This window comes from Triticum aestivum, chromosome 7D, assembly GCF_018294505.1.
Source record: "Triticum aestivum cultivar Chinese Spring chromosome 7D, IWGSC CS RefSeq v2.1, whole genome shotgun sequence".
Classification (NCBI taxonomy): domain Eukaryota; kingdom Viridiplantae; phylum Streptophyta; class Magnoliopsida; order Poales; family Poaceae; genus Triticum; species Triticum aestivum.
The window spans coordinates 638,652,839-638,674,293 of record NC_057814.1 but is presented as its reverse complement, the minus strand read 5'-3'; the positions used below and the strand labels follow the sequence as shown (position 1 = coordinate 638,674,293).

Genomic DNA, 21,455 nt, shown 5'->3' with positions numbered 1-21,455 from the left:
TTAGCGTGTTTTTGGATGCATGCTCTGCTTTTCATTGCCGTGGGATGTAGCCGATTTTGGCGCCCCTTTGCTTGCATCATGTTGGGTGGCCGCAGGGTTGTCACATGATGAAACCAGCCTGGTGTTGGGAAATGTAGTAGAAAAAAAATCGCCCTGTGATCACCCAGGAACAAATAAAGATGCATATAGGGTTTGGATCAACAATTGTTACCGACTCCGAAGTTGCAGCAGAAGTAGACGAGTCGGTGTACATCCTAGCTGGAGTCCCTCGAACCGTTGATGACGATCGTCGCCGGAGAATTAGAGAAGGAGATTAGAACCACACCGGACTTCTAATAATGAGGATTAGAGGAATGAGGTCTAGCTCTAATTAGTCAACTAGGACCAACTAGAACTAGAACTATATGAACTAGCGGAGGCTCCAAAAACTGGTGTATAGGAAAGGGCCAATACCTCAAGTATATATAGGTTAGGAGGAGAGGAGGGGGTGCACAAAGGGGAGGGAAACTCCCCTCCCTTGGCCGGCCATGGAGGAGCGGAACTACCCCTCCAATTCGGCCTCCTCTCCCCTTTCCATGGGGAGAAGAGGGCGCCACCCTTCTTGGGCCCAAGTGGTTTCCACCACTTGGCCTTTTAAGGCCCGTTGATATTCAATTAAATATAAAAGCCTCCTAATTATTATTAAAGACAATTATTATTATCTTAACATCTCCGGAAATATTTTCCACCTATATATTATTTATCGGGAATATCCAGTATTGCCCGATAAACTCCGAAACCCTTCCGGTGACCCTGAAACGCTTTCGGTGCCTCTCGGAACTACTCCGAGTATTAATGAAAAAATTCCACAAATAAATCATCAATACTTTCAACCTACTAACACTCAGCAGATCATGATTACCTTAAGCTTGTGACGCCGTAGGTTCGATAAACCATAGACATGAACGAAACCCCTTTATTCAATGATCGATAGCGGAACCGTGGACGTCCATATTGACCTTGTGCGTCATTTCGTGGAACAACTATGTACAGCTGACACCAAATGCAAAAGATCAGGCCATAACAGATTGCGATTTCTATTATGATATGTATTACTCAGTCGCATATTCTAAATTTGCAAATCTGCCACCGGGTAATCTTTCTATGATTTTTCCTTTCTATTACAATGATCATAGGCGGACCGTGTAGGTTATCTTCTTGCCACTGCATGTAACATAACAATATAGTAGTAGAACTAGATGGTGTGATCATGAACTTATATAATGACAAAATATAATTGACTTTCTTTAATATATTATTGAAGTACATTTGGCAAAACTATAAGGGTGCATCGATATTGTTCATCATGATATTGATCTAACAAGTTTTTCTTTTGCGTGTGTAGATGTAGAAAATGATGGTGTATCAGGCAGCGAAGCAACATCATATAATTCTTGGGATAATGATGACACTCCCAATGGAAAATCAGTGATTGAACTTGCGGTATCATCTAATGAACAAATAGAATCTACAACATTGTTGGATCCTTACTCGGATGCGGCACCATGTCAACTGGGCTTTGCATGGGTGCTGCATTGACTGGCATAAATTTAAAGAATGTACGTTATGTGCTTCATATTTCTAGTAGCTTTTAGCTGAATCTAAAGGCAATTGACAGTCTTAAAGCTGTTGTCTCACGCAGAGATGGGTGGTGGATACAAACGAACATGCTTGCAGTAGTCTAGGGGATCACCACCCATGCACAAAGGTAGTATTTTCCATCAACAAAGCTCCAATGAATGACATCCTTCTTCCATCAACCAAACATGATGTCTTGTATGTTTTGCCTCCAATTTTACATGTACGAAATGAGAAGGCCGAAGATTTTCTGTCCCTTCTTCATTATTGGTATGAACTTTGTGAGAAATATGAAGTCCAGAAAAACAACGCAGTGTTGGGCTTTGATCACGCTAAAACGATAGCAGATGACGAAGATGAATCTCTTCCACATGACATATTTGAGGTTGCGAAACTTTTAGACATATGTTATGGTGATCCAACAAAGAATGATCAGGTAGGCCTCTGGTTTAAGGTATCACATACTTAATTGTTCGATGTTCTTATGCAAGGTTCTTATATATTTCAGAGTTGATATTGTATTGTACCTTGTTTGTATTATTCTACACTTGTTTCTTAGGACGTTAGCGTATAATGTTTTCAAATATGTTATCTACTTATAGAGGTGAGGTGGAAAGGATATGGACCTGCTGATGATACATGGGAGCCGATTGATGGCCTTCGGTTAGTTCTTTTCCATCACATTCTTTTTTTATTCCAATCTTTCAATATTGCCTTATGCTTGTTAAAACTTACAGTGATTCTCCCGAGTCTATCGAAGAATTCATTGAGAGTGGATATAGGGAGGGTATTTTGCCGTTACCTGTAAGTATACTACTCTTTTCTGTTCTTTCTTGTTCATTTTGTTGTGGTATCTACTTATGCATGGGGGGGGGGGGGGGGGGGGGGGGGCTCCTTGTCAATGCATTAGTGGATTAAGCAGGCACATAACGGCTCAATGATCCACTAAAAAGGATGAACGCAACAAACAATAATTGGTTGTCTTTATGGATATTGTGGACTATCTGAGACCCAAATATGTTCTAATGGAAAATGTAGTACATATACTGAAATTCGCATATAGTTTCCTTGGAAAGTATGCACTAAGCCGCCTTGTCTCCATGAATTACCAACATAGGCTTGGGATGATGGTTGCCGGAAATTTTGGACTACCACAATATAGGATACGTGCATTTTTCTGGGGATTTCTTCCTTGAGTGGTGTGACTATTTTCTATCTTCTTTTTATTTGTAACACTAATACTCAATAAGAATAATGTACATTTGGCAACACATGCACTTCCAAAATTCCCACTTCCCACCCATGACGTTGCTAAGGGAGGAGGAGTAGTGCCAAAAGCATTTTTGGTAAGACAATACATGAATAGCCACCACATTTTTGTAATTTTTTTACTATTATTTCATCTTACTATAATGTTGTTCTTTTCAGCAATATGTCGTTGCATATGACAAAACAGAAGATAAGCACTTGAAGAAAGCTCTTGTCCTTCGAGATGCAATATCTGATTTACCCAAGGTTCACATCATAACATTTTCCTCCCATGCTCATTTGTTCCTCCAATGTTGATTGAGCCCATGGGGTTTTTATTTTTATTTGTTATATATCATTTTTCCACAGGTAAAAAACAATGAACCTAATGATGTACTGGAGCATCGCAATAACCCCAGAACTGAATTCCAACGCTATATTCAGCTCAATCGTGAAGGTAATCCACCCAAGTGCGGCCGGTTGAGTGTGCAAATTTTATCAATAAGTAGGTTTTTCTTTCTACGAAATTCAGTTTCGTTTGGTATGCCTTTTCTCTCAATATATGCTGACTTGTGTCGTTATTTATCTATTTTAATCGTGTAGATGGATTCAAATGATGTCACATTGATGTAGTTTCCACTACTTTAATTGCGTAAATGGATTCAAATCTTGTTTCTGTATGATTTCTTGGTTATATTCCTATTATGACTTGACTTGTCCTAGCTATTATGCTCTATTTTATTGTGTTGTCCATTTGGAGAGATGAAGGACTACTCATTTGGTGATGCTGCTCCCGTGGAAGGCAAAATGTTTGATCATCAGCCGTTAAAACTAAACAAAGATGATTATGCAAGAGCGCGGCAGATTCCTGTAAAAAAGGTAAGGTAAGATAGAGTAGTTTTATCCCCTTTTTGTTCGTTACCAGAAACCAAATAGCAGTGTCATCCTATTTACCTTTTGCCCTATCATGCAAGTAATTTCTTCGCAATTACTCCCTGCAAAAAAAAATTTCTTCGCAATTACTGCATTTCAGGGGGCCAACTTCCATGATTTGGAGGGCGTCCGGGTCGGAGAGAACAACACCGTTGAGTTTGTTCCAGATATTTCTCGTGTACTTCTGCGGTTCTGCCTTCAGGGAAGCCTTTGGTACTGAAATATTCTGTGGAGTGGTTTACATTTTGTGATGTGTTAGTTAAGCATGCTTGCTTCTGATGCATGTAGGTGCCTGACTATACCATGAGTTTCATGGAAGGGAAGTCATCAAAGTAAGTACGCCGATCGAATATCCTTTTTGTGTCGTTTGTACAAAACATCGACCACTCATCGACGATCTGATCCTTATTTTTCTTTTTGTTAAGTTGCAGACCATTCAGGCGCGTATGGTGGGACGAGATTGTTCCGACTCTTGTCACCAGAGCTGAACCTCACAACTACGTACATAATGCAAACTTTAAAAAAAAAATTCTTGATTTCTGACTACCGGTTGTTGCTTCCATTATCAATGATGGAGCATGCGTCGACGATCATTCTTTGCAGGTCATCTTGCATCCGACGCAGGACCCGGTCCTGACCGTCCGCGAGAATGCGAGGCTGCAAGGCTTCCCAGACTACTACAGGCTCTTTGGCACTATAAAGCAGAAGTAAGTTGGTTAGCTGCTATGTGTTTCCTAACATAGAGACCATCCATCTCTGAACATGTAACTGTATTTTCTTTTCATGTAGCTGATTCGGTTGCGTTGTGCTTGTTTTGTATCACCTAGATACACCTTGTATCACCTAGATACACCCAGGTCGGCAATGCGGTTGCCGACCCGGTTGCTCGAGCCCTCGGGCGTGCTTACAAGGGTGAAATCGACGGAGACTGGCCCCTGTTCGAACTACCCGAGAGTTTCAGCCTTTTGGATCAAGCCTCTGCCACAAGATCGTCCGCAGGAGTAGGAATTCATAGCTAGCGGCGAAGTAGAATGATTGTTTGATTGGTTATGTTGATTTGGGTCATAGTTATGGACACACTTGTGAAGAAAATTTTGTAACTTAACTGAGCTGCATCTAAGAAGTGACTGGCACTGAAGATAGTTTTTTGAGTTCTGCTTTTCTTTGGAGTTCTGCTTCTTTGTGTTGCTTTTCTCTGGGTAGTTTCTAAAACTCTTCATACAGTCTTGGTATTGCTGAAGAAAAATATTAATATCCAAAATGGTGGCAGTTGCAAGTAAAAAACCAAATCGAATTACATTTCGGTGAGGATCATGATTAATTTGGGCAAATGTTAACCAAGCAAACACATTCTGAATATCAAGATCAAATAATAATAGTAGTAATTCTGGAATAGATAGATCCACATGAATAAAAGGCAAATTAACATAGGCAAGTTCAGTGCATGCAGCTTCCATGGCACAGCCTCCTAGTCCTGGCACACATACAGTCTGAAGAAAACACACTAGAAAATACTAGAATAGAGTTCTCTAATGAGACCTGGTTCAGCATAGAGTAATGGAATCCTCACAGCCCAAGAGCCACAACAGGGCACATAGTGCTACTTAATTGTCAGTACAACAACACCTTCAAGTGAACTGATCACCTAAGGTGCAGCCTTTTTATTAGAGCAGCAGTAGATTGTAGAGCATCATCAGCAGTAGAACATGACCTTCTTCACGCTGTCCTTGAGTGCAGGGAGGGGCCTGACGACCCCGGCGCCTGCAGCTCGGGTGCTGCGGGACGTCGACGAGCCGGACTTGCGCGCGCTCGAGATGGAGCCGCTGTCGGAGCTGTCCGGCTCCATGTAGAAGCGGGCACGGAAGGCGGCCAGGTGAGCGTAGTATGCTGGAGGGACTGCAAATGCAGGGGAAGCAGAAAACGTTTTCAGACAGTCAGAAAAGTTTGTTACAGTTCAAGACTTTCAGCATGTTGGCAAACAGTTACTTAGGATGACAAAGATTTCAGAGTGCCTACTTACCGATAGACACCGAGCGCGTGCACCTCGCGTAACTGCAGAAGAGGTCAGAGGAGATTGTAAGCTAGGAAGACAATGCTCATTGTTCGTTGATGAAGAACTCGATGAGAACCGGGCGAGGGACTGCGGAACTTACGTGTAGCAGAGGTTGTTGGTGAGGGTCTGCAGTCCATCAGCAGTGAAGTTGTTCTCATCCCACAGGACATGGTAATGCGCGGGGCGGCTCGTGCCCTACCGACAATAGAGATCATTTCAATCCTCACCTCAAACTCAAAAGGTCTAAATGATATATAGAAATATGCAAGCATGTCACATCTCATTTACCTTGATGCCGGCATGGCTGCACAGGAAGAAATCAAACTCTGTAGGGTGGCAGATCTTGGAGTCAATGACAGTGCCTGAAAACAAATGAAGCACGGCAAATCAATCAGGGAGACAAGATCAGATCATGCCAGAACACAGTGAAGGAAACATTGGCATGACAGTAACTCACCAGGAAGGATGTTGCCGCTCTTGTCGACGGTGCTCTGGTCATTGTGGTTGTGCGCAAACAGCCTGGTGTGGTGGCGCTTCTGGACCACGACGAATGTAACCAGCGGCTGGTAGTTTGCTTCCAGCGATGCGCATGCCTGAGAGAAAGATCAAATAAGATGAGAATGGAGAAGGTAAAAATCCTGCCCCAACAGGGGAAATTGTACTGTTTGTTACCTTTCTGATGGCATCAAGCTCATGCAGTAGAACTTGGTAGAACTGGCCTTCACTCACACCATCTCTGTGAAATGGCAACCACCTTTTAGTGTCAGCACTCAAGTATATCACATGCTATTTTTTCAAACAAACTCCGGTGTAAACATCACAGGTATTTTCCTCTACAATCATTTGTCTCAAGGTACTAGAGTAGAATTTCTGCAAGGGAGCATACCTATAAAAAATAATACGCTCAGGCTTTTCTCCGGTTGTTCGCTTGAAGGATATAAGAAGCTCCCTGCAAACATGTGCAGCACAATGTGTGACTTGTGCCGAAAAGTATAGAGACAGGGAAAGGAGATTGGGGAGGGTGAGGGACTGAGGTGGATACCTGACCATGCCACCATGGATGGTTCCTCTCTGAGGATCATGAGTGACATTGTACAGATCCTCTATTAATTCCTGCCTGTGAGTCTGAGCAGAGACTAGGCCAGCATACTTGGTCACCTCAGGCCAATCTTGGGAGGCCACAACCTGCAAGGCAGGGTGACATGACAAATAGTTGCAGATTGATGTGTTTTTTTGTCAGCAGATATGCTTATTGATGATGTAGACAACAGTCACTGAACATGGAGTATGAGATTGTTCAACTTACTGCAGCAATGGAGGGGCTGCTGTCTTCACCAGGATGAGGATGGGTGACATCTGCGCCGAATATGATCGTCGGCTTGTCGGTAACCAAAGGAATGCGCCTTGTCAACGCGTCAGCCAGTACAGTGTTCCTTCCCCCAACCTTCATCAAGAACAAAAGGTCACGTTACACTCGACAACCGAAGAAATGCACAAAAAGGCAACAAGAAGCTTGAACACCTACCTTGACATTTATCTTCAGAGAAAGGTTTGCCAGGATTTGCTTGTTCATCTTGAACACTTGCTTTGTCAAACAGCACTGGGAAATTAGCCCAAGGTCGATCTCGCAGACACGCTTCAGGTCACCTGATACCATCATAGTGTGAGCATTTTGGCCTAACCTTGAGCCTAACAGTTGCAGAAATAGACATTGTCGAAAATTTAGTTACCATAAAGTGAGCCATTGTTATCAGGGAGAATTCCAATAAGCAACTCGATCTCCTTGCGCTGCGGTCCAAGTGCGGTCATCGCATCATGGAACCTAGCTTTCAAACCTCTCTCCACTTGATCAGGGCGCACGTATATAACCGGAAGAACAGGCTCCAAAGCAAAGTCCTATAAATGACAGTAAGTAGTACTGTTACTGTTGTAAACAACAAGCGCAGAGAAAAAATAACATGTACAATGTGCAAAAAAGTGTATCTTGAAGCATTTCAGGGGTACTTGCCATTCCTGAGGCTTGGCACATGCGAGCGAGTTCACGGCAGAATCCAGTAGCCATACTCTCTTGCACATTTCGAGCGAAGTTGACACACAGCCAGCTCCTGACTCTAGCACCATTGACCATTTTCTGCATAAGGAAAAAAAATGAAAATGAACAGTAAGGGTCGAGATAAAGCACACAAAGGCCATATAATTCATGTAGATAGCAATTTGGCCAAGACTGGCGTTAATACGGCTGTTTGATGGATTATTATTTTGTTACCTTGTTCATCATATTCCACTGGCCAACTCTAGGCAAGCAATCCTTCTCTCTGCCAGTCTCGCTGTACTTAAGCTGAAAGAATAGAAAAAGCAGGGGAAGCCATTGTACCAAACATTCAGAAAACAGGGGAAGTTACAGAAACTTTTGCAGTATGGGCACCTCTCATGGACCATCCATTCATAAAAAAGGATCACTAGCACAATAAGGGCACAAGACAAAGAACTTCAAAAGACATTGTCTCAGCACAATTGAGGTACTTCTTCCACCTACCCGAGGAGCAGGTAAAATCCGTGCCTCGACCGATGCCAGGCGCTCGCTGATCTTAATACCAAACTCTTTTGCATACGGATCATCGTGGTAAGAGTTGTGATTCACCATCTGTGGACACACACAAAGAAAAGGTTATAGTTCTGCATAATCATGTGAGATTGCTCACTTGCCCATAGTAGGATGGTAGAAGTCCCAAAAATACTGAGAATGCCATACCTGAACTATGTCGCGCTCCCGGTCATGTGGACGCTGGCACGTCTCCTCAAGAAGAGCTCTTATCTGACCCTGGTTCAGCCTCTTGGAGTACCTCTGCCCCTCCACTATTTTGCAGACCTGAATAAATTCAGTCCAGGATTGTAAGCACAGGTCATAAACAATTGATTCACAGGTTTCGCTATGAAAGGTTGAAAAGAAAATAGAACAGGATCTTCACTGTGTAAAAAAGAAAAGGGAGTGTATTTTCAGTATTAGCATTATACCTCCATGGGGAGGTAATTTGGACGCTGCTGGTTGCCGACTGTCAGACAGGGAAGATTGATGTGCTGGATGGCAAACCCATATGTCTCCTGAAAATACTGGACAACGGACTTCACCGTACCCCCTTGATCAACAGGAAAACTGCGGCGAAAGAACGCCATTCTTTTAGGAATACAAAAATAGCACCATAGGTTTTCCAATGTACATGAATGGCTTCAAAGGAAATAAGAGGGAAATCACAATGGTGCATGATGAAAAGAGGAAGCTCCATACCTTAGCTCCCTAGTTGTCTGAGGTGTTAAACCAGATATCCGGTACTTGCGCCGTATGTTGCCACGGTGAGTAACTTCCACCTTCACTCCCCTTAGGGCCTTCTTGATCTAGCGTGTTCAGCGATAACATCAGCTTTGCTTGCTAACTTAGTTAATAAAAATTACCAAATATATTTATGCAAGAAATCACAGCTCAACTAATCTATTGCGAAAATAAAGCCATTCAAACTTTGATGAGTTATCGGAAACGTATTCATCAATAAGCCGACAATGGACTGTAAATTCATTTAACAAACCCAACACTACCGTCTTACAACAAAGGCTAATCTTCCTAAACAAAGTATGACAAAATGTTGAGTACAAACTACGAAGTGTTAGCCAAGTATACCTTGACACGCTCGGCATCCGAGAGGGACCTTGAGTGAATGTCAGCGTTCAAAAGCTGCCCGACAAAATCGAGGACAGGCAGCGGCTCGAAGAAAGATGTTGCTGACATATCTAAAAAAAGGCAGAGAAAGGAAGGTCAGTGTATATTGAGGGAAGTATAGAAGGAAGTGTGAAATATTAATAAACAATTAAGCAACATCAAGAGGCATCTCTGTCAAAAAAAAGTTCAGAGTAACAGATGGTGAATATACACTAGAGACCATCCTACCATAAATAACAGTAACATCACATCTCAAAGATAGCTGGAATGCAGAGAACATCTATCTACGCGGCTCCGAAGTTGCACCAAAACCTTAATTGTCACTGATTATGCTAGTTAGCTGGCTAGTTCAGAGTGCATTCACATATCATTTTTCCTATCTTCAGATCACTAGAGACCATTGCCTTTTTGTAAAAAAAAGTATCATGCATATGAGTTAGTCATGTGAACTTTCACTATGTAAAGCCTTAATGACACAGTCATAAGCAGGAACCCACTGTGAACTTTCAGTATGAAACATTGACTCAACAATGTGCATCGGCCTGAAATGAATATCTATCAGAAGAGTAGTAGCGTTTAGTATACACTGAAAATTATGCATATCCGTCGTAAGGGTCTAGTTCTGAATGTTCTGTCCACAAGAACAACACTGATGGAAATCTGAAAATGCAGCAATTTCTACTGCCAATCAGTGGCTTCACCATGTACTCCTACTAGATAACACACACCCAAGGATCATTCATCATGGCACCCGAGCACCGGCATTTTCATTGTAGCACATATATATTCTTGAGTAAAAGTCGAGAGCTTTACCGATATTGAGCGACAATCCCATCTGGGTAGGGCGAATGGTCTGATAAAACCCGCGCCAGCTCTCAACCCCGTCGCCGAGAGACCGCCTCCTCCCGAAGTCCGGCGAGAAGAACGATCGACCATATGGCGCATATCTACGGGAAAATTCATGGAAGCATGTCATCCTTTCTGTTCTTCACCCATACTTCCTACTAGTATTACACAATGCCTAGTGTTCTAGCAATGTACTGTACCTAGCTGTTGGCAGCTCACGCAGGACGATGTCAAGAACCTGCAGGGCCTCCTGGGGGGCCTCGGCCTGCCTTCCGGCGATGTACTGCTCGAGGCGGCGCAGATCGGCCCTCGCCGCGTACCTGATCACCACCTTGAAGGTCCTCTCACGCCTAGATCACCACAGTAAGAACACAGTCAGAAATGGAATGCCAATAAACAAACAGAGGATTTAGCATGGTGGTGGTGATGGTGAGAAGGGGCAGGGCGGCTGACCTCTCCTGGCCGGAGCCGTCGTCCTCCTCGAGCACGGTGATGTGGAACTCCTTGGAGGTGAAGGGCAGCGGGCCGGCGGTGTACATGCTCTTGCGGCCGTCGTAGGCCGGGAGGCGGCCGCCGAGGTAGGACGCCCGGTGCAGCCGCACCAGCTCGGCCATGACGGCGCGGCCGGACACCCGGGACGTCTCCGGCGTGATGGCCACGTCGTACTGGTGCAGGTCCTTGTCCGGCAGCTCGGCGAGGAAGTGGTTCGCCTTCACCAGGCACCGCGTGCCGGCCCGCCCGCTCCCGGGGCGGTGCGGGAACTTGCAGGAGCTGTCCGCCCGCGGGATCGGCGCCCGGACCGCGACGAGCTCCCGGCCGGCGGCGGTGGTGACCGAGGCCGAGTCGCCGTCCATGGACAGAGCGTCGAACTGGTCGGTGACGTCCTCGAGGTCGAGGTGCTCGGCGACGGCCTCGAGGGCCACCGGCGGCGGTGGGGCCTGGGCGGGCGGAGCCGGAGCGGCGGCGTCCGTCTTTGCTTGGCGCAGCTCGGGAGCTATCGTGGCGGCCGGGCCACCGTTGCCATTGGCGTGCGTCTGCGGTGGATGCGCCGGAGCAGGGGCGGCCGGACGCCACTGCTGCGCCGCGCCGCGAGGCTGGTAGGAGCCTCCTCCTCCTCCGCGGCCGTCTTGCTGAGGGTAGAAGCCGAAGCCGCCGCGGCCACGGCCGCCGGCGCCCCTGCCCTGGCCGACCCCTCTCCCGCCGCCGCCACCTTCGTCGCCGAACCCCGGCATCCTCAGCCTCCACGACCCCATGCTCGCTCGATCAGCTGCAGCCAACGAGAGAGACCAAGATCTCAGTCAGAACAATGGCGTGAGCGTACTCAACCATATAACATCTCGAAGCAAACAAGATATTTCTCTCAGGATTTCATCAAATCAAACGAAAAAAGATGCATCTTTCCGTTCGTTCTTTCTTTTCATCAAACTGGAGCAAAGAAAAGCAGGGGAATCCAAATCCACCGGCCGCAAGAGAAGAGATCGGAGAGGAAATGCGATGGAGCGGAGCTCGCTATCGTCACCTTGGCCGGCCGGAGATGGGCTACAGGAGTGCCTCTCGCTGCTCTGTTCTTTCTTTCAGAGGGGAGGGTGAGTGTGGGAATGGAGGTGGATGGGGGGAGAAAACGCCAAGGAGATGACTTTATATGCTCTAGCTAGTGTCTTGCAGTGCACCCCACCCCACACACACCCTCCTCCTCCTATTTCCTCCCTTACTTCCTCTGCTATTTGTAATTCATGGTAGGTTATGTTTTCACAACGCATTTATTTTGTTTATTTAAGTTGTTCATGTGCTGGTTGCTGGTTCTTGTAAGGACATTCTGATGTGTTCATTATCTTGTCAAAAAGAAAATTTATTGTGCAAGCTTATAATTACTTCCCGTTGTGGCGGTACGCGTGGCGACGGAGCGGCTTCATGTGGAGTCCTCCTCTAGCTTGTGATGTATTGTATTGTATTGCATCATTTTTTTTATTGAACTAAAACCACGACACTTATTTCCGAACGGAGGGGAGTGTTTTGTTGAGCTGCTCCGGTATCGTTCAAAAACAAACTGCCATGGATCAAGGGTTGGATCTCATCCATCCCATAACAAGACCAACCTATGTAAAGTAGTGCATCAACAGGCATTGTAGCCGGCATCGTGGTTTATCTTTGTTCGAGGATTTTAAACACCTGATAACAAGATGGGCTGTGTTTCTCAAAAAAGAAATGGAAAGATGGGCCCACTGAAAAAAAAGAGATTAAATCAAGAACGATGGGGAGTGACATAAAAACACAGAAACAATATTTATTTTAGAAAATGGTTTCTTTTAAATGAGCATAAAAATGAGGAATGTTTTTATTCAGTTGACGAAAGATACGCATAGATATCTCTGCATCTACCATTGATGAATTTTATTGTGTTATAGGTCCACACAATTGTTTTTATATAACACACAAATAATAGGATTTGTTGATGAATTTTATAATAATGGAGAGCGCATCTAGATATATAAGTGGAACTATTTTCAAAAGAATTCTAAGACTTTGAACTGAGCTTTTAAAAGAAATCAAGCTCTTGGCAACCTCGAGTGGAACTATTTTCAAAAGATTTTGAAACCTTAAAATATGCCTTTTTGCAAAAGTTTCACGTTCTCTCAACTTGGACTGGAAATGTTATTTCTAGAACATTGAAATACATTTTTATTTCGAAACTGCAGTCCCTAGGCAACCTGGACTGGGACTGTTTTCAAAGTACTTCTAAAACTTTGAAATATGCTTTTTTGTTTTGAAAATTTCCAAATCTAAGCAAACCTGGAGTGGAACTATTTTGAAAGGATTTCTAGAACTTATAAATACTTTTTTTGGTTTTGAAGATTGCCAACTCTAGGCAACCTGGAGTGGAACTGTTTTCATAGGATTTCTAAAACTTTGCATTTGTTATTTTCAAAATTGCAAGCTCTAGGAAACATAGAGTGGGATTGTTTTTTAAACTTCGAAATACACTTTAAAAACAATATGTTATTTTTTAAAGAAAAATAAGCTCTAGGAAACCTAGAGTGGAACTATTTTTAAAGGATTTGCATAACTTTGATGCACGTTTTTTGTTTCGAAATTTTAAATCTCTAGGCAACCTAGAGTGGAATTATTGCCAAAATTTTGAAATATGCTTTAGAAAAATCATGCTTCGTTTATTTTTGTTGATAATTTGAAACCTAGTCAACCTGGAGTGGAACTGTTTTCAAAATAATTTTTAAAAATTACAATATTGTATGGTCTCAAAATTGCAAGCTCTTGACAACCTCAAGTGGAACTGTTTTCAAAGGATTTCTAAGGCTTTAAATAAATTTTAACATTGCAAGGTTTACGCAACTGCGAGTGGAATAGTGTTTGAAGGATATCAAAAACTTCGAAATAAAATTGGTCTTTTGAACATTGCAATGTCTATGCAACCACGAGTAGAAATGTTTTCAAAATGTTGATATATGTTTTTAAAAATCAAGGGCTAGCCAACTTGGAGTGGAATTGTTTTCAAAAGATTTCTAAAACTTTGGTATAAAGATTTCGAGATCTAGGAAACCTGGACTAGAAATGTTTTCAAAGGATTTCTAGAACTTTGAAATATGTCTTTTGGTAGATTTCAAGTTCTAGGGAATCTGCAGCAGAACTGTTTTCAAAGCATTTCTATAACTCAGAAATATGTTTTCTGTTTTCAAAATTGGAAGCTCTAGGTAGCCTGGAGCGCAAATCATTTCAAAGGATTTCTATAACTCTGAAATATATTTTTGTTTCGAAATTTTTGAAGCTCTTTAGAGTGGAGTTGTCTTCAAAAAGATTTCTTGAACTTTGAAATATGTTTTTAAATGATGCTCTAGGCAACCTAGAGAGGTACTATTTTCACAACATTTCTAAGACTTTGAAGGTTTTTTGTTGTTTTCTTAATTGCAAGCTATAGGCAGCCGGGAGTGGAATTTCTTTCAAAGGATTTCTAAACTTTGGATCTTTTTTTTTAAATCCAGCTCTTGGCGATTTGGAGTGGAACTGCTTCCAAAGGATTTCTAAAATTTCCAAGTATGGTTTTTTGTTTTGAAAATTGCAAGATATAGGCAACATGGAGTGGAATTTTTTCAAACGGTTTCTAGAACTTCGTAATACTTTTTTCAAGGTTTCAAGCTCTAGAGAATGTGTAGTAGAGTTGTTTCCAAAGGATTTCCAAATCTTTGAAATACATTTTTTTTTAAATTTGCAAGCTCTACACAGCCTGGAGCGCAAATGGTAAGGATTTCTAAAACTCTGAAATATGTTTATTGTTTTAAGCAATAAGCTTTAAAAACTTGGAGCGGAATTTTTTCAAAAAGATTTCTAAAATTTTAAAAATATAGATTTTTGTTTTAAGTTTGAAACCCTAGGCAACCTAGAGTCGAACAGTTTTCAAAAGATTTCTAAAACATTTTTTTCTGAAAACTGCAAGCTATAGACAACCTAGAGAGAGACTGTTTTCAAAGGATTCCTTAAATGTTGAAATATGTTTAAAAAATCAAGGTCTTGGAAACCTTGAATGGAATTGCTTTCAAAGCATTTTTATAACTTTGGAATATAGTATTTTTGTTTTGGAAATTTCAAGCTCTTAGCAACCTTGAGTGGAATTGCATTCAAAGCATTTCCGAATTTTTTATAGCTTTTTTACATTGTAATCTCTAGGCATCCTCACATGGAATTGTTTCAAAAACTTTGAAATAGGATTTAAAAAAGCAAATCAACATCTAGCCACCCTAGGGTGGAACTGTTTTCAAAAGATAAACTTTGGAATACAATTTGCAATCTGTTAGCACGTGATGGAAAACACATCACACGACGGACCTTCTCCTTCATCTCTCTTTTTTTCCAGCAAAAAAAGGAAAGATGGTAGGAAAGTGGAAGGAGGAGGCCATCCTTCCTTTTTCCTACCCCCATAATGGGGAAACACTATTGATGTGCCGAAAAGAATAATTTTGAAGAGACCCAAACAATCAAAATGCCCCCCCCCTCACATTTTGAGAAACCAGAAATTATTATTCTTTTTTTGCGGGAAACTTTGAGCTTTATTCAAACAGCATCGGCACCAATACGATCAGCCATCACGCTGATCATGAGAAAACCGCGCGGGGAGTCCATCCAACAGTCGGTAACCCCAAGTGTGTTTGCATGTTTCGCACACAAGTGGGCCGGCGGGTTGGTATTTCTAAATACATGCTGAATATCAAAAGAAAGAAAGGATAATGCCAGCTCATCAATTTCTAAAAGTAGCGGCGCTACAATAGAGCGCGAAAAGCGTCGCGAGTGCCATAGTTGTACCACCTCCAAGCAATCTGTTTCCATCAGCACTCACGAAAACCTCCAGAGCTTTGCAAAAATCACCCCATCTCGCAACGCCATAGCTTCTGCAATCAGAGGATCCGTAACATCTGAGTAAGGCTTGCTCCAGGCAGCAACAAATGAAGAGGGAGTTCTAGCTAAACCTCCTACTCCACTCCTATTTTCAGTCAAACATACACTAGCATCTGTGTCGATCTTGACCCAATCATTATCAGGTGGTCTCCATCCGAACCCAGGCAACATCTGTAGGAGATATGCCCTAGAGGCAATAATAAATGATATTATTTATCTCCGAGTTCATAATTATGTTTATGTTCCATGCTATAACTGCAATGATTCTCGAGTCTGCAATATCCACGAGGCTCGGAGGAAGACTCATATGCACGTGTGGAATAATAAACGGTAAGAAGTATTCCTAGTCTGGCCTCTAAGACTAGCTCAAGCGTTGCATGATGGTTCTGTTTTCCTGATCATGGGCATGTCTATGCCAGCAATTTTGAGGGCACAATGTTAAGAGAACATTTGTGTTGAATCGACCCGGATTGATGTTATGCTATGAGATTCATTCATCACAAGTTAATGGTACATAACACAGAGATAGTTAACGTTTGCATGATTCCTTAGACCATGAGAGTATCGAGTTTCTTCATGCTTGCTTCATGAACTTTGGGGTTTGTTAAACGTCATCCGTAAATGGGTGGCTATTACGGCGGCTTACGGGTTCATGGAAAAGTGTGTCAAATAACTTGATAGCTCAAGATTGGGATTTGCTCCTCCAACGATGGAGAGATATCTCTGGGCCCTCTCGGTGTTACGGTATCCATCATCGTCTGGCCAGACACTTTGTGATTTGATCACGGGGATGCCGGAACACGATAACGAGAAACGAGAACAATACCGGTAACGAGGTAACTAGCATAGTGGACAAGTTGTTGATCCACGGGAATGCTAACATGTCTCACCTCGGGTATTTGTAACATATCGCGAAACAACAGGAATAGCACACGGCACTGGAGGTTCACTCGAATATTTATTCGTGTGGGTATAGGGGTCAATATGGGTGTCCAGGGCTCCGATGTTGATCATTGATCGGAAAGGGTTCCAGTCATGTCTATACTTCACCGAACCTATAGGGTCACACGCTTAAGGGTCATCTATCTGCTGAATACTAGACAGGGAGTCTGAGAGAAAATCACCGAAAAAGTTTCGGACACCGAAAAGTTTCGGACAGCGGAATCGTACCGCAGAGAGAGGTCACCGGATGAGTTTCGGTGAAACCGAAAAAGTTGTTTCGGGGTATGCCATTAAGTCAAAATGGTTTCGGCACATGCCTGATAATTCTTGGAGGGTGCCAGAATCATTCTGGAAACTTTTTGGAATTTTCAGAAATAAAAACTGAAAATGTTTCGGAGCTACCGGTACCGCTTTGGCTGTTTTTCGCAGATGAAATTCACTAATCTGAAATTGTTTCAGAACGAATCCAAAATCGTTTTAGTGGGTACTGGAATTATTCTAAGACCCACAGAAATATTTTCGGATTTAGTGGACGCGAAAAATTGTCTTCATGAATAGTGAAAACGCATTCTTGTTTGCTTTTCGCAGATGAAAATCACTAAACCGAAATTGTTTCGGAACGCGTTGAAAATTATTTTAGTGGGTACTGGAAATGTTCTGAGCCCACATAAATATTTTTAGTTCGAACGGACGCTGAAAAATGTCTTCATGAATAGTGAAAGTGCTTTTTGCTTGGCTTCTTGGAGAAGCCACCTTGAGGGCCTTTTTGGTATTTCCCCCCTTGGCTTCTTGGAGAAGCCACCCTTGGGCTTGGCCTATATATAGGGGTGGAGGGGGCTGCCTAAAGGATGATCCCTTCTCACATACAAGTGCCATGCAATGATCTGGCTTCTCTCTCCCTCCCCGCGAAATAGTTTCGTAGAGCCGAAAGGCTGTCTGGGTTCCGGCGGGAACTAGTTCTGGACGGCGAAGCCCTGCCGGATAGATGACACCGTATGTGTGCAACTCTGTAGAGAGATCGTAGTTTCGGTCTTAGTTCGTGAGTGCCTCCCGAAGGGCTGTCCATGTGACCGTCCGAGTTTCGAAGGTCCTCCCGAAGGGCTGTCCGAGTGACCGTTCGAGTTTCGAAGGTCCTCCCGAAGGGCTGTCCGCGACACCGTCCGAGGGGGCTGTTCGACCGCCTCCCTGAGGGCTGTCTGAGGAGCAGATGAGGGTATACATCCTCGCGGTTGGGAGGTTGTAAATCCTAGCTGCGGGGATCTGCACCGCCGATCGTCATCGACTCTACTTCCCGCTGCGCTACGAGTCGGTAACGAAAAAGATCAAACCATGTATGCAGTCTCCATAGTGGTCCTGGGCTGGTGCGTAGGTCGGAAATTTTTTGTTTTCTGTCGCGTTACCCTACAACATCCGGGTCTGTTCCAAATGAAGTTCCAATAAAGCTAGAGTTTCTCTTATACGCTTCAATGACTGGACCGGGTCCATGCTCACTCTATCATGTGTTATGTTGTTGCGGGAGGTCCATATCGCCCACATGACAGTGATTAATTTCTCCCAGTCCGAGTCAGCAATACGTGAATCACAGAGGATGTCCTTGCACCATGTACTAGGGTGTAGCTCAGGCAGCTTGAGGTTGAGCCAACTTCTCGCCTCTGTCCAAAAGCTCTGCACATGAGAACACTTAATCAAGGCATGAATCATATCTTCATCTGCACCCTTACAAACCTTGCAGCAAGCTAAGGTCGCTATGTGTCTGTGCTGTAGTGTTGTTTCCACCGGAAGGATACCCCGAAGGACTCGCCACCAAAACACACGGATCTTAGGTAACACTTTGAGCTTCCATAGTTGTGTCCACACCTGTTTATTATTCTCTGAAGATTCTGTGATCGTCCCTTGCTCTAGAGCCAACTGCTCGTTATGAGTCATTAGAGCACGATACGCGGATTTCACAGTGTAGGAACCCGACCGCTCATGAGCCCAAGCCCAGAAATCATCACCACCACCCCGTCTGAGCGGGATATCTAGAATTGCCTCAGCATCCGGGTGTATGAAATTTTTCCTGACTAAACCAGCTCTCCAGGACCAACTATCATTGTCTATCAAATCTGCGACCGTATGGAGTATGGCGGTACCAACCTGCTCCAAAGGTTGTAGTGATAATTTCCCTGGATGCCATCTATCTTCCCAAATTCTTACCGAGGAACCATCCCCGATCCTCTTTAGTAGTCCAGTGTCCAATGCTGCTCTCCCAACAACTATCGCTCTCCAGGTAGCCGAAGAGTTGCGCGGAACAGTAGCATGCATGAAATCTGTCATTGGGAAGTACCGACCTTTTAGCACCCTTGAGCATAAAGCATTCGGGCTTGTAATCAGTCTCCAACCATGATTTCCCAACAAAGCCACATTGAAACATTCGAGATCACGGAATCCCATTCCTCCTCTTATCTTTGGAAGTGACAAAGACTTCCAATCTATCCAATGCATGGAACGATGGTCGATCGAAATGCTCCACCAGAATTTTGCCATCGGCGAGGAGATATTCTTGTACACTTTTTTCGTAAGCTTGAAATAGCCCATGGTGTACGTCGGGACTGCCTGAGCCTTTGACTTGATTAACACCTCCCTCGCCGTGCAAGAAACCAAACGTTCTGCTCCACCATTCAACTTTGATCTCACTCTCTCGCCGATGAAATCAAAACTGCCCGGTGTAATTCGTCCAATCGCAGTCGGGAGGCCTAAGTATCTTTCGTTGAAAGCCTCAACCACAATTCCCGTAGCACCTTTCAACATTACTCTGACAGGACGTGGCGTGTTTGGACTAAAAAAGATGGAACTCTTCTCTCTGTTCACACATTGGCCCGAACAATCACCATATATCCTCAGGATGTTATTCAAATGCGTTGCACTCTCCAGTTTAGCTTGCATAAAGATAAGGCTGCCGTCTGCAAACAGTAGATGATTAATCCATGGTGACTGGGTGCATGCTCGAATTCCTTTGTCCGCATAGACTCCACCGAACTTGTTCAACAGAGTTGTGAAGCCCTCTGCGCACAGAAGAAATAGATATGGTGAAACGGGTCTCCTTGCCGGAAACCTCTAGATGGTGTAAAAAGGGGTAATAATTCACCATTCACACGTACTGTAAACCGAACTGACGAAACACATTTCATTATCAGTCGGATAAAGGATGAGCTGAATCCCAGTTTAGCCATGATGGCCTCAAGGTAATGCCTTCAACACGGTCATACGTTTTCGTCATGTCTAATTTTACAGCACACACCCAATTCTTTCCTTTCTTCCTCTTTTTCATTGCATGAACACTCTCGTGCGCAATAAGAACATTATCCGTTATGAGGCGCCCCGGCACAAATGCACTTTGCTCCTCACTTACTATATCATGAAGAAACTCCCTCATCCTGTTGGCAATGCATTTGGCAGCAATTTTGTTTATAATAGGACATAAGGAGATAGGTCTATACTGATTTATCCTCTGTGGGTGTCGTACCTTAGGAATCAGTGTGATTGATGTATCGTTCATGCATGCAGGTAGCTAAGCCCCATTCAGAAAACCCAAAACTGCCGGGACTATATCATCTTTCAGTAAGGACCAGAGTCTCCGAAAAAACCCCGCAGTAAAACCATCCACACCAGGCGCCTTGGACAGAGACATCTGAAATAACGCTGTCCGCACCTCCCTTTCCGTGAATGTCATATCAAAATGTGCGTTCATGGGGGCGGTCACCCGAGTTGGAACCGGTTCCATCAGTTCGTCAAGTGGTTTAAACCCTTAAGATGTGTACAGATCCTAGTAGAACTGTTGCACTTCCATCCTGTCATCCTCCTGTGTTTGACAAACTGACCCATCTGCATGCACAAGCTGTTCAATCCTGTTCATTCTTCTTCGTTGCGCTACCTGTGCGTGAAAAAACTTCTTGTTTCGATCTCCCTCGCGTAAGTACGACACTCTAGACCGTTGACGCATACATATTTCCTCTTGATGAATTGCCTCACGAAGCTTTTTAACTGTTGCCTTTTCTTCATCAGTGGGGCCTCTTCCAGCAGCTCGACTGCTCAGGCGATTCAACTTTGCACGAAGTTTCCTGACTGTGGCCGTCAAGCTACCAAACTCTCGTGCACCCCATGCAGTTAGCGAGCTCTGCATGTCATGGAGTGCATGAAGAACTCCTGCTAGGCCCTGTAGACCGGCTCCCTTTTGCCAGTTATTCAGGACAACACTGTCGTAGTTTGCATGTGTCTGCCACACATCCTCGTAGCGAAATTGTTTCGCTCCTCCTCTTCTTCCCTCGACCACATGTTCCCGCATCTCAACCAAAACAAAAGAATGGTCAGATTCCATGGTACTGATGTGCCGCACTCTAGTATGACCAAAACGATTAATGAATGCCAGATACCCGAAGAGGCTCTATCCAGCCGAGCTTTTACATTATCATTGTCTGCCTGGCCATTATCCCATGTATACTCCATTCCAGACCACCCTAGATCCTGGAACGAGCATTCATCAATTGCATCTCGGAACACCCGCATCTGCCACTCGGGACGGGTAGCTCGCGAAAAGTGCTCCGAGGCATATAGTGCCTCATTAAAGTCCCCAACACATAACCATGTTGGATGCTGGATGGAAAATAAAGTTCGAAGAAACCTCCAGCTATGGTGTCTATCGGCTACTCATGGGGCTCCATA

The 21,455-nt window shown here is 43.8% G+C and overlaps 1 protein-coding gene and 1 pseudogene across 1 annotated transcript; one reads left to right on the top strand and one right to left on the bottom strand.

Moving 5' to 3' along the window:
- Positions 1-1,086: 1,086 nt before the first annotated feature.
- On the top strand, positions 1,087-4,817 carry LOC123171513 (DNA (cytosine-5)-methyltransferase CMT1-like; annotated as a pseudogene).
- Positions 4,818-5,155: 338 nt separating this feature from the next.
- On the bottom strand, positions 5,156-12,182 carry LOC123165802 (protein argonaute 1D). The gene is made up of 22 exons (XM_044583533.1): positions 11,929-12,182; positions 10,863-11,676; positions 10,610-10,759; positions 10,377-10,510; positions 9,525-9,634; positions 9,138-9,244; positions 8,867-9,005; positions 8,604-8,720; positions 8,388-8,495; positions 8,118-8,189; positions 7,860-7,982; positions 7,582-7,747; positions 7,377-7,498; positions 7,158-7,295; positions 6,894-7,036; positions 6,738-6,800; positions 6,524-6,587; positions 6,309-6,444; positions 6,140-6,213; positions 5,952-6,046; positions 5,819-5,850; positions 5,156-5,694 (listed from the first exon to the last, which is right to left on the bottom strand). The coding sequence occupies exons 2-22, from the start codon at positions 11,660-11,662 to the stop codon at positions 5,492-5,494; spliced, it is 3,096 nt and encodes a 1,031-aa protein (XP_044439468.1). The 5' UTR covers positions 11,663-11,676; positions 11,929-12,182; the 3' UTR covers positions 5,156-5,491.
- Positions 12,183-21,455: the final 9,273 nt, after the last annotated feature.